Raw genomic sequence first — 16945 nt, 5'->3', positions numbered from 1 at the left:
GTTAATGGAATTTTGGAAAGCACCTGACATAGCCAGTATTTTCCTTCCAGAAAGAAGTATAGCTTTTCTGAGAGCTTACATATTGTCTGAAGGTTCATATCTGCTGCTTGGGCATCAGTTCCTCCTGACAGGAGTTCAAGTCTGGCAAGCAACAGACAACCTTCCATTAGAAGTATTTCTTCAATTCATTTATTGTAACCAGATGATAAGTGGGAAGAAAAAGTACCTTCAAAGTTTACAATTTTAAAGTAAGAAAAACTGATGCTAATTAATTCCTGGCTTTAATTTTTCAGAGGAAGCTGTCCCATGAAGGTTATATAATTTTAACATATTCATTTTAACCAGGTGAAAGCTTTGAGCAGAAAACACTAGGTCTTTCTCACACGAGATGTTTCATTTTATAGAGTTAAAAGGCACATGCCAGATCTGAATAAACAAAAGAGGAGCACATATCAACGCTTGTATGTCAGATTTACATGACAAAGTGTTAGATGGGTAAATTTACATGCCTCTTAAGAAACAGCCCTTTGGCCAATAGGGAATGTTTGAAAACAGTTATTAATAGGAAGTTGTATGATTTCAGAGTCCCACTCTGAATAGCTCAGATTCAAGATATGTGGAACTGTTGGGTCTATGGCCTAAAGATGCACCTTCTGAAGGACCAGTGGCTGGTTACTAAGATACAGATGCTTTAAATCTAGGATGATGAAAGCTCATCCATATTCAGCCTCTGAAATTGGCAGTTAGTTACATATTGCCAGAAAGAATCTTCCTGATGGGTTTCAAGTGGGGAAGGGCCACTCAACATTCTGAAGCCACGTAAAATTTGATATATAAATGGATTAAGTGTATAATACAAGAAACCATGCTATTAACCCAACACCTGTTTATAAAGGAGTAATTTTAATTTACCTGCTTTGCAGTCTTAATTCCTGTTAATGTGCAAACTTTACCATGCTAAGACATTAGTAAATTTATAAATTTTCTTTTTTAAATAGCAGCTTCAATGCAGACACAATTTCCAGCAGTGATATTTGGCTAACAAATCTACAAAATACTCTTCACTGTTGATGTTTATGGAATGAGGCTTTTCACAGCATTATTTTTTAAGTCATTAGTCAAAATAGTTACACGGTAGATGTACTAGGAAGTGTACCAAGAGTTTCTAAAAGGACAGGAATAAATTTTATGGACCTTTTGATCCTGTAACTCCTGCCGTCAGCAATCAACATGTATTTTAAGATGATGGCTTCCTTAGGATCAGGGAAAGGAGTTAACGCAAGGGTTTGAATCAAGCCATGTAGAAAAAATGATGAATAGTTTTCTTTTGAAGTGCTAAGTTTCTTAAAATGGTCACAACGTCCGAATGAACTAAGAGTCATTTGTGTAGGAAATTTTCTTCCACAGTAATGTTTTTAGATTATTTAGTATCAAAGAATGTTCCATTTCCATTTGATTTGCTGTGACTTTGAGAGCAATACAAGAATACAGCTGCTTTTCTAATTCCTCACGAATTTCACTTGGAGCACCACGAAGTAGGTAGTCTTTGAGTAACTGACAGGCTTTTGCCAAGTTTGGTTGTATCACTTCTGAAGTACACTTCATTGTACTCTGATCACAGCTAGTTCGACAGTCCGTGCCATAGACACAGTCCAAGTCAGACTCACAGTGACGATCCTTTATAAGTTCTTTCAGGTTTGTCTCTGGCACAATTTTTCTCATGTCCACCATTTTCAAGTCATATTTATCATTATATCCTAGGTTTTTGGCACTAGTATCACACATGAGGAAGTTTCCATATGGGCCATGGAAAACATCTTCCACAAATTCTAGAAGTCCTATGGCTATTTTAGCCTTTCTAGGCCATGATGGTGTGAACAACTGATCCATGCTTCTTCTGAACCCAGATGGTATAAAAAGTTCAATGACCCACGGAAGGCTTATTCCATAAAGAGAGGTATATTCGACGCTTTCCATCACATAGAGATCACCACAGAATCCCATTAATTTGGGGGTATGTTCTTTATCTTGAAGTATCACCATGAGAAGAAACTCATTTAATTGAAGAAGTGCCCATGCTGACTTCGCTTCCCCCAAGGAAACCTGGCCATCTTTGTCTCCATCAGCTACTGTCAAGATGAGGTTAACCAGTTCAGAGAGGTTCCCTTGATCACCCAACTTTGCCTGTAAAGATAAGAACTTGGCTAATTACACAGAAGGTATGAAAAATGAGTATCCCAAGTGTAACATACATAACTAACTTCCTTTATGGGAATGATTAACCTGCTAAGTAATAACCTTGCTACTGAATACCCATAGGAGATTTAGGACATTCCCAGATATTTATAATATTTGTCAAGTCAAAACTATGCTTTAGGTACTTGCAGTAAAACCCATTTTGCTAAGTATATTTGTCGGTTAAGAAATGACCACCCTAACTCCCATCATCTTAAACCCTGTAGATAGTTAACCAAACCATTAATTTAATTATTCTTTGCCTTGTCCATACACTTGCAAAATTGCAGCATGATTTGCCCATATCCAAAGTTATAAAGGTCAACTACAAATTACTATCTCTTATTTTGTAATTGTTTTTACATTTCATTCAAGTATATTGTTACAATAGTAAAGGCTAAAAAGCATTTCCCTACAAATGTTCCCTGGCACAAAACAGTCTAAAAGTATAAACTGTCCAAAGAAAAGATTTTGAGTGAAAATATATGAGTGCAATGAAAATGAGAAAACATATTCTTTCCAGAAGTGTTATTTTCATCTTTTAATATTTCTATTTAATTCTTTAAAAAAAAAATCAGGGCCTACTAATTTTATTTCACCTTTTTGAAAATGGTGTACCAGTTATAATGTGAAGCAATAGAGCAGCCCATCTACTTAATGAACTCTCCTCTCACATCTGGACATTTTTAGCTATAAAAAGTAATGTTAAACACCCTCTTTTTTTTTTCCTTTTCTTTGAATTATTTCCTCAAGATAGAGTCCTTGATATAGGTCAAAGAATAGCAACATTTTTATGGCTTACAATGAAATCCTGCCAGCTTCTAGAAGAGAACCATGTCCTACCAGCGACATGTGAATGCATATACTTACTTTAAAGAGACTGTAGACCATTTCTTTGAATTTCTGGACAGTAGTTCCCCTAGTTGGCTTATCAAATAGCACTATTTCTTTTCTTGGTTCCAATTCTGTACCAAAATCAAGATGAAGTGCTTGTTCCATTTGACACTTCACAACACCTGGTAGATTATCCCAAATCCCTAAATACATCTGTGAAAAGAATGACAAATTACGCTTTAGGCAGAGTAGAAAACCCTCATCTAATCTACATGATATTTTTAGTGTCCTCCTCCTCTTAAAAAGGGGTTTTCCTGGTGGCTCAGCAGTAAAGAATTCACCTGCAATGCAGGAGACTGCCTTCGATGCAGGAGACACGGGTTTGATCCCTGAGACAGGAAGGTCCCCTGAACAAAGAAATGCAATCCACTCCGGTATTCTTGCCAGGATAATCCCATGGACAGAGGAGCCTGGTGGGCCACAGTCCATGGGGCCACAAGATTTGGACACAACTTAGGGACTAAACCACCAACACCTCTTAAAAAAACAAACGAGCAACAAAACATCGACACTGAGCTGACTTTCTTTCTGAATTGCAAATCTGAAATCATACTTCAAAGCTTTTTTCCCTTAATTTTCCTAATTAAAAATATTACATACCTAAATATATATATGTATATTTTTACCATGATCAATTTTATTGTTTTCCAGTTTTTAAATCATGCTAAAATATAAAAAATAGAACATTTAGCATCTTAACCATGTTTAACAATACAGTTCTGTGGTATTAGATTTCATGAACTTGTGGTATAATCACCATCATCTGTCTCCAGAACTCTTCATTTTCTACAATTGAAACTATCCATTAAACAACTCCCTGTTTGCCCACTTCCTCAGCCCTGCCGTGCACCAGTCTACTGTCTGTCTCTGATTTATACTACTCACTCTGAGTATCTTATGTAAGCGTTCTTTTCTAACAAGCTTATAATGTCCTCAAGGTTTACCAAATTGTAGCAAGTATCAGAATTTCCATCTTTTTTAATGCTGAATTAAAACTATATTGTAGGAATATCCCACATTTTGCATTTCCATTCATACACCAATGGACACTTGGGTTGCTTCCATGTTTTAGCTATTGTGAATAATTATGAATATGGATCTACACATATATCTTTGAGATCCTGATTTCAATTCTTTTACATATATACCCAGAAGTGGAATTACTGAATCATAAGGTCACGTTACTTCTAATGTTTTCAGGAACTGCCAACCTGTTTTTTTCAGTGGCTATACTGTTTTAAATTCCCACCAATAGTGGGTTCTAGTTTTTTTTTTACATTATTGCCAACACCTGTTGTTGTTTTTTTTTTTTAACAGTAGCCATTCTGATGGGTGTGCTGCTGCTGCTGCTCAGTCGCTTCAGTCGTGTTAGACTCTGTGCGACCCCATAGACGGCAGCCCACCGGGCTCCCCTGTCCCTGGGATTCTCCAGGCAAGAACACTGGAGTGGGTTGCCATTTCCTTCTCCAATGCATGAAAGTGAAAAGTCAAAGTGAAGTCACTCAGTCGTGTCAGACTCTGTGCGACCCCATAGACTGCAGCCTACCAGGCTCCTCCATCCATAGGATTTTCCAGGCAGGAGTACTGGAGTGGGGTGCCATTGCCTTCTCCGCTGATGGGTGTGAGGTGGTATCTTTTTCTTTTTGGCCATTCCACGTGGCATGTGGGATCTTAGTTCCCCGACCAGGGATTGACCCAGGCCCCGGCAGTGACAGCACGGAGTCCTAACCACTGGCTGGCCAGGGAATTTCCCTCAGTGTGGTTTTGATTTGCATTTTCCTATAATCAGTGATGCTGAGCATTTTTTCATGTACTTATTGGATAAATGTATACCATTTTTTGAGAAATGTCTATTCAAATTCTTTGACCCCTTTTTTTTTTTAAATTTTGGCTGCTATGGGTCTTCCTAGCAGTGCATGGGTGGGCTTTCTTCAGTTCTGGCACATGGCTCTCTAGCTGTGACCCATGGGCTTCTTTGCTCCGAGACCTGTGGGATCTTGGTTCCCTGAACAGGGATCAAAGCCACATCCCCTGCATGAAGGAGGATTCTTGACCACTGGACCAGAGAAGTTCCTGCCGATTTTTTTAATACAGCTGGGTTTCTTGTTGTTATTGTTGTGGAGTTTTAGGAGCCCTCTATATATTCTGAATATTAATCCCCTATCAGATATATGATTTGCAAATACTGTCTCCCATTCTGTTTCTTTTTTACTCTACTGATATAGATCTTTGATGCACAAAGTTTAAAAATTCTTATAAAGTACAATTTATTTTTTCTTTTGTTGCCTGTGGAAGAAATCATTGCCAAACCCAATGTCACAAAGCTTTTACCTAATGTTTTCATCTAAGAGTTTCATAGTTTTAATTTTATCTTTAGATCTTTGATCTATTTTGACTTGAATTTTGCCTGTGGTGTTAGGTATGGGTCCAACTTCATTCTTTTGCATGTGTATATCCAGATTTCCCAGTACTATTTGTTAAAAAAGAGTTCTTTCCCTATTGAATGGTCTTAGCACCCTTGTCAAAAATTATATGACTGTATATGTGAGGGTTTATTCCTGGGCTATTATATTCCTTTAGTCTATATATCTGTCCTCATTGTTACTGTATAGAAATGCAACAGATTTTTGTCGGTGGACTTTGAATTCATTTATTAGCTCTAATAATCTTGTGAAATTTTTAGGTTTTTCTACAAATAAGATCATATCACCTATCAAGAGATAATTTTACTTTTTCCTTTTGAATTTATATGCCTTTTATCTCTTTAACTGATCTTGCCAAAATTTCCAGTACTATATTGAATAGAATTGGTGAAATTAGGCATCCTTGCCTTCTTCTTGATCTTAGGGGAAAAGTTTTCAGTCTTTCACCACATGAGCATGATGTTAGCTGTAGGTTTTTCACACAGGGTTTTTACTATGTTGAAATAGTTGCCTTTTATTCCTAGTTTGTTGAGTGTTTTTATCTTGAGTTTTGTCAAATGCTTTTTCTGCATTAATTGTGGTGTTCCTTTTCCCCCTTTGTTATGTTAATGTCATGTATTATTACATTGATCAATTTTCATTGTTGAGCCATCAAAAGTTAAGAAGGATTGGTGTTAGTTTTCTAAATGTTTATTAGAATTCATGAGGGAGAAGGCAATGGTACCCCACTCCAGTGCTCTTGCCTGGAAAATCCCAGGGACGGAGGAGCCTGGTGGGCTGCCGTCTATGGGGTCGCACAGAGTCGGACACTGAAGCGACTTAGCAGCAGCAGAATTCATGAGAGAAACTCATACGTCTAGGGCCTTTCTTGTTGGGGGACTTGATTACTGATTCGATCTCCCTGTTAGTCTATGTAGATTTTCTATTTCTTAGTAGGTTTTGTGTTTCTAGGAAGAATCTGCCCATTTCATCTAGATTATCCAACTTGTTGCTGTACAACTGTTCACTGTATTCTCACATAATCCTTTTTATCTATGTACAACTGACAGTAATGTCTCTGCTTCATTTCTGATTTTCATAATTTGAGTCTTCTCTCATTGTTTCTTAGTCCATCTAACTAAAAGTTTGTCAAATTTGTTGACCTTTTCAAATGATCAACTTTTGTTTTCACTGATTTTATCGTTTTTCTATTTTCTATTTCCTTGATCTCTACTGTAATCTGTATTATTTCCTTCCTTCAGCAAGGTTTAGATTTAGTTTATTCTATAATTCCTTACAATGTGAAGTTCAGTTGTTTATTTGAGATCTTATCTCTTAATATGTGTTTATAGCTATAAATATAGTCTTTTTTAAAGTCAAATTACACAGAAAGATGAAAAGTTCAACATCCATTTCCCTAATTCCCAGAATTAGTCATTATTAACTATCTAGCTATTTAACAATCTAACAATATATGGTGCTTTACGTTACACTATGATCTGTTAGTTTACTTGATTATCTTACTCCCTATAACAACCCTATGCAGTAGATACTATTATTACCCTGACTTCACTGATAGATGAACTGAAGCAGAGAGAAGTGAAGCTGTATGCTGAAGGGAATACGATGGAGGCAAAGCTAGCATGTGAACCCAGGCAGCCTACTGCTGCTTATACTGTTGTTATTTATTTGTAAAAAACAAATATGACCATATTAATTAGTAATACTATTACTCTCTCCTCTGCTTCAAACCCTCTAATTCAATCAGAATAAAGTCCAAAGCCCTTTTCATTGTCTGCTAGGCTTCTTATGAGCTGGCCTGCTTCTCCAACCTGATCTTTACCACCTACTGCCTCAGTCTCTATATCCCATCTATGCTGGTCTTCTCTCTGTTTTTTGAACTTATTACCATCATTCCTGTTTCATGACCTCCTTCACTTGCTACTGGTTTTGCCTGGAGTGTACTCTCAATGATCTTCATACAGTTCATTCCTTCACATCATTCAAGTCTCAGCCAAGAGGTCCCCTCGGGCTGACCTTCCCTAATTTCCTACCTACAGTAGATCCCTCTTCCCTCACAGGTTACCCTCTAAGCCATGATCTCATTTTATTTTCTTCACAGCCCTTATCACTGTCTGAAACGATCTTATTTTTGTTAATGTTCTGTTTTATTTATTTATTGGTTGTGTGGGTCCTCACTGACGTGCATGGGCTTTCTCTAGTTGCAGTGAGTGGGGCTACTCTTAGTTGTGGTGCATGGGCTTTTCCTTTTGATGGCCTCTTGTGTTGCGCAGCACAGGCTCTAGGTGCATAAGCTTCAGCAGTTACAGCACGCGGGCTCAGTAGTTTAGGCTCAAGGGCTCAGTTGTTGTGGCGCGTGGGCTTCGTTGCTCCGTGGCATGTGGAATCTTCCTGGACCACACATTGAACCTGTGTCCCCTGCAATGGCAGGCGGATTCTTATCTACTGTACCACCAAGGAATCCATGAAATGACCTTATTTCTTTATTGACTCTTTATCACCTGTCTTCTTTCACATGAAACATAAGGCATATGAGGCCAGAGGTTTTGTTTGTCTTGTTCCCCATGGTCTCTCCCAATGCCTTAAGCAGTACTTAGCAAACAGCAGATACTTAAATACTGGACTTTATTTCAGAAAACTCCTTAAGCATGGCTAGTATTATAGACTTGAAATCTACTTTAAATTTCTATAAAAGGAATGAGTATATTTCATCAACTCACCTTGTGTATATCCTATATAAAACACCACATCCTGTAATTACTTTACTTATTTACTTATCTGTCAACTGTTTATGTTCCTTATCCCTCTGGGATAATGTGAGACCCATAGGGAAATAATCTTATCTGTCTTAATCACCCCTGTTTTCCTAACATCTAAAATAGTGTATGAAATATGCTTGGACTAGGGGATTAATAAATACCTATTGGATGAGTGAGTCAATGCTTATACAATTGAATTATTTAAATATCCTAAAGTTCCAGTTCAACAGTTCTTTTAATAAGTAGTTTAAGGTAAAATCAGATAGCACCATAAATCTGGAATGTTAATTCACAATGTCCATACCTGATTGTTGGGCTTGGTGGATAAGCATTTTCCAAAGTAGAGAGTTTCTGTGACACAAAGGCTATTACATGCAGGCCCATCAATAACTCCGGTCTTGTATTTGTCACACTAAAAACCAGGAAAGAAAAAAGTAGTTAATAGGAAAATGTTCACAAGGAGAACCACATTGAAATATTTGCAAATGAAGCAATCAACAAAGGATTAATCTCCAAAATATACAAACAGCTCATGCAGCTTTATGTCAAAATAAAAACAACCCAATGAAAAAATGGGCAGAAGATCACAATAGACGTTTCTTCAAAGAAGACATAGAGATGGCCGAAAGTACATGAAAAGATGCTCAACAACACTAATTATCAGAGAAATGCAAATCAAAACTGCAAAGAGGTATCACCTCACACCATGGAGAATGGCCATCATCCAAAAGTAACAAACAATAAATACTGGAAAGAGTGTGGAGGAAAGGAAACCCTCCCACACTGTTGGTGGGAATGTAAACTGGTATAATCACAATAGAGAACAGTATGGAGGTTCTTTAAAAAACTGACATAGAGCTACCATATGAGCCAGCAATCCCACTCCTGGGCACATATCAGGAGAAAACCGTAATCCAAGAAGATACGTACACCCCAGTGTTCACCGCAGCACTATTCACAGCAGCCGAGACATGAAAACAACCTAAATGTCTATTGACAAAGGAAAGGATAAAGCAGACGTGGCACACATACAGTGGAGTATTACTCAGCCATAAAAACAATGAAATAATGCCATTTGCAGCAACATGGATGGACCTAGAGACTATCATACCAAGTGCATTAAGTCAGAGAAAGACAAATACTATATGGTATCATTTACATGTGGAATCAAAAAGAAATGATACAACTGAACTTATTTACAAAACAGAAACAGTCTTACAGATATCAAAAACAAACTTATGGTTACCAAAGGGGAAATGAGAGGGAGGGATAAATCAGAATGATGAAATGAACATACACACACTACTATATATAAGATAGATAACCAACAAGGAATACTATATAGCACAGTGAACTCTATTCAGTATTCTGTGATACCCTCTAAGAGAAAAGAACTAAAAGAATGAATATATGTATATGTAGAACTGAATCACTCTGCTGTACACTTGAAACTAACACAATATTGTAAACCAACTATATGCCAATAAAATTAAAATTAAAAAAGAAGAAACATATTAAAGATACCATAAAGAAATATTTACATTCTTTAAGAGAAATTTTTATGATAAAAATAATTCAGGCTTTGGATATGGACAGACTTGGATTTGAATCCAAGCTCTGCTCCTTACTAGTTATATAACTATCAAAGATCTTATTGTGATTAGGGCATGCACAGAACTTTGAAGTAAGTCATTTTTTCCCACTTAGCATGGCCTGAGGTGGTATGGTACCTACTGCCTATGAGAAGATGGGCAGTCTATTTTTTAAAATGGCTCTATTTTAAAATGAAATAAAAATAAAAGTTTAAAATACCAAAACATTTTTAAAATAACAAGGCACTTCTGTCATCTTGTCTCCTTGATATTGCCCCAAGACAAGGAAAAAAAAAAAAAGATGGGAATTCCCTGGTCATCCAGTGGTTAGGACTCTGCTCTCACTGTCAAAGGCCTGGGTTCAATCCCTGGTCAAAGAACTAAGACTCTACAAGCCATGTGTTGCGACAAAAAAAAAAAAAAAAGAAAGAAAGAAACCAAATCCTTTGATAAGATAAGTACCAATGTAACCCTGCTGCTGCTAAGTAGCTTCAGTTGTGTCCGACTCTGTGCGACCCCACAGACGGCAGCCCACCAGGCTCCACCGTCCCTGGGATTCTCCAGGCAAGAACACTGGAGTGGGTTGCCATTTCCTTCTCCAATGCATGAAAGTGAAAAGTGAAAGGGAAGTTGCTCAGTCGTGTCCAACTTCGCGACCCCATGGACTGCAGCCCACCAGGCTCCTCCGTCCCTGGGACTTTCCAGGCAAGAGTACTGGAGTGGGGTGCCACTGCCTTCTCCGAATGTAACCCTAAGGCACAATAAATGAGGATGGCCTGCCAAATACAGTAAAAATTACAGCAGAGTACAGAAGGATGCTGAGATGAAATACCTGCTGTGACCTCACTTCTCAAAGCTGGGAGAGCACTGACTACATGGTATACCTGAGGGACAGACCCATCTCTCTGGTTTGCAATGAATGTTTAGGGGGCACAAGCTGTGAGAACTTCCCAGGACTCTCTTTGGCATCATGAAGTAGCAGGGCAAGGCAGTGTGTGTGTGTGCTCAGTCATGTCCTACTCTTTGCAACCCTGCAGCCTGCCTGGAAAATCCCATGGACGGAGGAGCCTGGAAGGCTGCAGTCCATGGAGTCGCTAAGGGTCGGACACGACTGAGCAACTTCACTTTCACTTTTCGCTTCCATGCTTTGGAGAAGGAAATGGCAACCCACTCCAGTGTTCTTGCCTTGAGAATCCCAGGGATGGGGGAGCCTGATGGGCTGCCGTCTATGGGGTCGCACAGAGTCGGACACAACTGAAGTGACTTAGCAGCAGCAGCAGCAGCAACCTTCCAGGCTCCTCTGCCCATGGAATTTCCCAGGCAAGAATACTGGAGTGGGTTGCCATTTCCTTCTCCAGGGGATCTTCCTGACCCAGGGATCAAACCCACGTCTCCTGCATTGGCAGGCAAATTCTTTACCACTGAGCCACCAGGGCAAGGCAGCACTGATTAATAAAATCCTTAAAAATCTTATCTATGTTGGAGGCAGTCTGTAAATAAAATAAGGGTTGGGAGAGACTATATTATGCGCATCTCTGTAGTTGCTGAGGAGAGAGATAGGCTAAAGCAATCTGTGTATCTCCGTCTCTCTGTCTCATCTTTTCTTTTTCTCTTCACACACACACACACACACACACACACAAATTCTGGGCCACAGGAGTTTCACCACTCGCTCATTTCACTGCCCCAGTTGCTTCCTGCAAATAGCGGGTTGAAGAACTCCTTTCATTCAGTAATGAGTAATACTCAAAACAAGCTGGAGATCTATACAGCAAATCTATAAGGAAAAGGAAGAAAGGAATAGGAAGAGGACATCTCAAACAAAAATTTTTTTCCAGAAGAATATTGCCATGAAGCACAGCAAACATACTGCTATGAATTCAAAAGACTTAATGAAATAGTTTAAGCCTTCAAAGCAGGAGACATAATGATGAGACAAAAGAATGGAATTTAAATGAAGCAAACAACTCAGAAAGGAAGAAAAGAAAAAAAAATCACAGAAGTTAAAGACATAGTGTGAATGGGTAAAAGCATAGGAAGACAAAAACAACAACACAGGAAGACTTATGAGGGCTAGGTTGAGAAAAGTGAGCAAAATAAGATAGAAATTTAAAAAGAACTACAAAGAATTTGAGATAAAATTATAGATATAGAAGACAAAGGATATCCAGCATATCCATATATGGAAGAACAGAATACATGGAAAAGAAAAAAATGATCAAGGTAGAATTCAACAGAACCTCATATAAGTGAAAGAAGTCTTTCATGTACAGATTGAAAGGACTCACAGTGTCCCAAGGAAACAGACACAGAATGATCCCTGTGACATATCCCATTGAATTTTACTGGACTTGAAAAATAAATAATCCTTTGAGCAAGCAGGCAAAAGATCAAGACATTTTTAAGGGAAAATAAATCAGATTGGACTCGGATTTCTCAACAGCCATCTTCAAAGGTAGTACAGTGCCAGCAAAGTTTGAGAAAGAATGTGACCTGCTTGTGTCCTAATTTTCTCTTCTGTAAAAGGAGATGTAACTACTGCTTGACTTATAACACTATTATGAGCTCTAATCATTTAATGAGGATGGATCACCTGTGATTTTAATAAGTGCTCAATAATAACTCTTCTTATTTTCCATAGCCAAACTTTCTTTCAAGTAAAAGGCATCAAATGTTTTTGAATATGTTAAGGATCAGAAGATATATTTCCCATTAGCATCTCTTGAAGAACTATTAGAGAATGAATTTGAGGCAACCAAGAGATGAACACAGAAACTGCGCATGGAAGCCAGTTGAAATGTAGGACTGGGATGAAAACAACCCTGAAAATCTATTTCATAATAACTGTTAAAACAGTATTGCGTAGTTACTAGATGCTTACTGTGTATCAGGCACTGTTCCAGTGCCACACTTTTATTATAACAGCCCTGTGAGGTAGAACCTATTGCTATAACCATTGTAAAAATAAGGAAACAGAAACAGCTATCAAGTAACTTGCTCAAGCTACAAAATGATAAAAGCCAAGATTTCAACCTAAGCAGTCTGGTTCCAGAGCTCATTCTCTTAATCACTACTCTATATTGTTCAGAATGTTAATATTATAAACTATACCAGTAAAAGTAATACAATTAACAAAACCAAGAAGGGGAGATGTAAGAAGATGAGAGGTTGCAAAAGCATGTTGATTTCCTTATCTTTAATATCCTAGGTCAAAAGACATTATTTATTTCTTATAAATCAAATAATAGAGACAGAGTATATTCAAAAGCATAGAGATGATAATTTGAAGAACTAATAATAATAATGTATTCATTAAAATGAGGTAGAGTAAAGGAGATGGGATGGATAGAGGTATAATAATTTTGTCACTGCTTGTAGTGGGGAATAAATAGATGTGGCCTAAAGCAATAGAGAATAAAATATATTTTTAAAAGTTATAGTATAAGGCTAACCAATAGAAGAGCTAAAATCAGAATACAAACCTTCCTAAATTATCAAAAGGAACAAAAGCATAAAACAAATATATGCCCTCTAGAGAAAGATACAAACCAATCCTTAAAAACAAAAAGTAGGTCATAAAATGTGATAAAGAACTAAGACATACCTATAAATGTCAATGGGATAAGCTTACCTATTGCAAGAAAAGTATCTTTAGAAAACAGACAATATCAAAAAAGTTGAAAAATAAAAGATGGTACAGGTACACCAGCCAAACACAAAGAAAAAAGCTAAGCTACAATCTTATACCAGATGAGGTTGAATCCCCCTCTTTACATGAGGGAGCGTTAAATAAAGCAAAAAAGAAAATATTAGAATCTTTAGAATGTTAAAACATATAATCCACAATGATGATATTACAATACTAATACTTTAACTGGAGTGTAAATACTTTAATTGGAGTATACAACTGATTTACAATGCTGTTAGTCTTTGCTGTGCAGTGAAGTGAATCAGCTATATGTATACATATATCCTCTCCCTCACAGTCCTCCCCCTTCCTGAATTTCTATAAAGTAAACCAAGTAATGTTAAAATTAATTACATGAAATCTATAAGAAATAGAAAAAGAAATAAAGAGAAAAGCATTAGAAGTAGAAGTCCCTATTTCACTTTTCTTATCTGTCCATGACAGATAAAAAAAGTTTACAAAAAAAGACACAGAAGAACTCAGTAATCTAGGTACATCTAATTGCCCTGAGAACAGACTTTTTCAAATGCCCATGGAACATCTACAAATTAGACCAAAAGCTCTACACATTCCACTAAATAGACACAGCAGAAAGCAGTATTCTTCAGTCCCAATATGATAAGAAATTTGAAATTAACAAAAAAATCTACCGGAAAATTTGAAATATTCTTTTAATGCTTGAGTCAAAGAGAAAGCCTAAATTGAAATTTTAAGAATCTGGGAAATAATAATAATACATTTTTTAAAATATCAGAAACTATAGCTAAAACCAATGATAAAATTGAAAAAATGATTCAGAGAAGAATGCAGTCTTCAGTTCAATCAGTTCAGTCATTCAGTTGTGTCTGACTCTTTGCGACTCCATGGACTGTAGCCGCCAGGCCTCCCTGTCCATCATCAACTCCCAGCGTTTACAAAAGCTCATGTCCATTGAGTCGGTGATGCCATCCAACCATCTCATCCTCTGTCGTCCCCTTCTCCTCCCGCCTTCAATCTTTCCAAGTATCAGGGCATTTTCAAATGAGTCAGTTCTTCACATCAGGTGGCCAAAGTATTGGAGTTTCAGCTTCAACATCAGTCCTTCCAATGAATATTCAGGACTGATTTCCTATAAGATGGACTGGTTGGATGTCCTTGCAGTCCAAGGGACTCTCAAGAGTCTTCTCCAACACCACAATTCAAAAGCATCAATTCTTCGGCACTCAGCTTTCTTTATAGTCCAACTCTCACATCCATACATGAACACTGGAAAAACCATAGCCATGACTAGATGGACCTTTGTTGGCAAAGTAATGTCTTTGCTTTTTAATATGCTGTCTAGGTTGGTCATAGATTTTCTTCCAAGGAGCAAGTGTCTTTTAATTTCATGGCTGCAGTCACCAACTGCAGTGATTTTGGAGCCCCTAAAAATAAAGTCTGCCACTGTTTCCATTGTTTCCCCATCTATTTGCCATGAAGTGATGGGACCAGATGCCATGATCTTAGTTTTCTGAATGTTGAGAAACTTTTCACTCTCCTCTTTCACTTTCATCAAGAGGCTCTTTAGTTCTTTGCTTTCTGCCTTAAGTGTGGTCATTCGCACATCTGAGGTTATTGATATTTTTCCTGGCAATCTTGATTCCAGATTGTGCTTCTTCCAGCCCAGCATTTATCATGATGTACCCTGCATATAACTTAAATAAGCAGGGTGACAATATACAGCCTTGACATACTCCTTTCCCGATTTGGAACCAGTCTGTTGTTCCATGTCCAGTTCTAACTGTTGCTTCTTGACCTGCACACAGATTTCTCAGGAGGCAGGTCAGGTGGTCTGGTATTGAAGAATTTTCCACAGTTTGTTGTGATCTACACAGTCAAAGGCTTTGGCATAGCCAATAAAGCAGAAGTAGATGTTTTTCTGGAACTCTCTTGCTTTTTCAATGATCCAACAGATGTTGGCAATTTGAACTCTAGTTCCTCTGCCTTTTCTAAATCCAGCTTGAACCTCTGGAAGTTCACGGTTCACGTACTGTTGGAGCCTGATGTGGAGAATTTTGAGCATTACTTTGCTAGCGTGTGAGATGAGTGCAATTGTGCGGTAGTTTGAGCACTCTTTGGCATTGCCTTTCTTAGGGATTGGAATGAAAACTGACCTTTTCCAGTCCTATGGCCACTGCTGAGTTTTCCAAATTTGGGGCATATTGAGTGCAGCACTTTAACAGCATCATCTTTTAGGATTTGAAATAGCTCAACTGGAATTCCATCACCTCCACTAGCTTTGTTTGTAGTGATATTCCACCATCGTGGATACAATCACACCACTGTGATTATCTGGGTCGTGAAGATCTTTTTGGTACAGTTCCTCTGTGTACTCTTGTCACCTCTTCTTAATATCTTCTGCTTCTGTTAGGTCCATTACCATTTCTGTCCTTTATTGTGCCCATCTTTGCATGAAGAGTTCCGTTGGTATCTAATTTTCTTGAAGAGAGCTCTAGTCTTTCTCATTCTATTGTTGTCCTCTATGTCTTTGCATTGATCACTGAGGAAGGCTTTCTTATCTCTCCTTGCAATTCTTTGGAACTCTGTATTCAAATGGGTATATATTTCCTTTTCTCCTTTGCCTTTTGCTTCTCTTTTTTTCATAGCTCTTTGTAAGGCCTCCTCAGACAACCATTTTGCCTTTTCGCTTTTCTTTCTCTTGGGAATGGTCTTGATCACTGCCTCCTGTACAATGATGTCATGAACCTCCGTCCATAGTTCTTCAGGCACTCTGTCTATCAAATCTAATCCCTTGAATCTATTTGTCACTTGTACCATATAATCATAAGTGATTTGATTTAGGTCAAATGATCTAGTGGTTTTCCCTACTTTCTTCCATTTATGTCTGAATTTGGCAATAAGGAGTTCATGGTCTGAGTCACAGTCAGTTCCTGGTCTTGTTTTTGCAGACTGTATAGAGCTTCTCCATCTTCAGCTGCAAAGAATATAATCAATCTGATTTTGGTATTGAACATCTCGTGATGTCCATGTGTAGAGTCTTCTCTTGTGTTGTTGGAAGAGAGTGTTTGCTGTGACCAGTGCATTCTCTTGGCAAAACTCTGTTGCAGCTGCTGCTGCTAAGTCACTTCAGTCGTGTCTGACTCTGTGGGACCCCACAGACAGCAGCCCACCAGGCTCCCCTGTCCCTGGGACTTTCCAGGCAAGAGTACTGGAGTGGGGTGCCATCGCCTTCTCCGTGGCAAAGCTCTATGCAGTCTTAATTACATTAATAAACAACACAGAACAAATGAATTAAAAAATCTAAAGAATGCAGAAAGAATGCATTAACCAATATAAAATAAGGAAAAGACTATGGCTGAAAGTGAAGTCGCTCAG

General features: G+C 37.9%; 1 protein-coding gene across 1 annotated transcript in view; it reads right to left on the bottom strand.

Moving 5' to 3' along the window:
- Positions 1 to 173: 173 nt before the first annotated feature.
- The window catches only part of DIPK1A (divergent protein kinase domain 1A), a 129246-nt gene continuing 112474 nt past the window's right edge, over positions 174 to 16945 (bottom strand). The window contains exons 3-5 of the mRNA XM_006061322.4: positions 8616 to 8723; positions 3106 to 3282; positions 174 to 2184 (exon numbers count right to left, since the gene is read on the bottom strand). Of these exons, the coding sequence (XP_006061384.1) occupies positions 1372 to 2184; positions 3106 to 3282; positions 8616 to 8723 (1098 nt within the window). The 3' untranslated portion in view covers positions 174 to 1371. The remainder of the gene's footprint in view (positions 2185 to 3105; positions 3283 to 8615; positions 8724 to 16945) is intronic.

The sequence above is a fragment of the Bubalus bubalis genome, chromosome 6 (assembly GCF_019923935.1).
Source record: "Bubalus bubalis isolate 160015118507 breed Murrah chromosome 6, NDDB_SH_1, whole genome shotgun sequence".
Taxonomy (NCBI): Eukaryota; Metazoa; Chordata; class Mammalia; order Artiodactyla; family Bovidae; genus Bubalus; species Bubalus bubalis.
The sequence above is the reverse complement of the archived record's forward strand: the minus strand, read 5'-3'. Positions and strand labels throughout refer to the sequence as shown.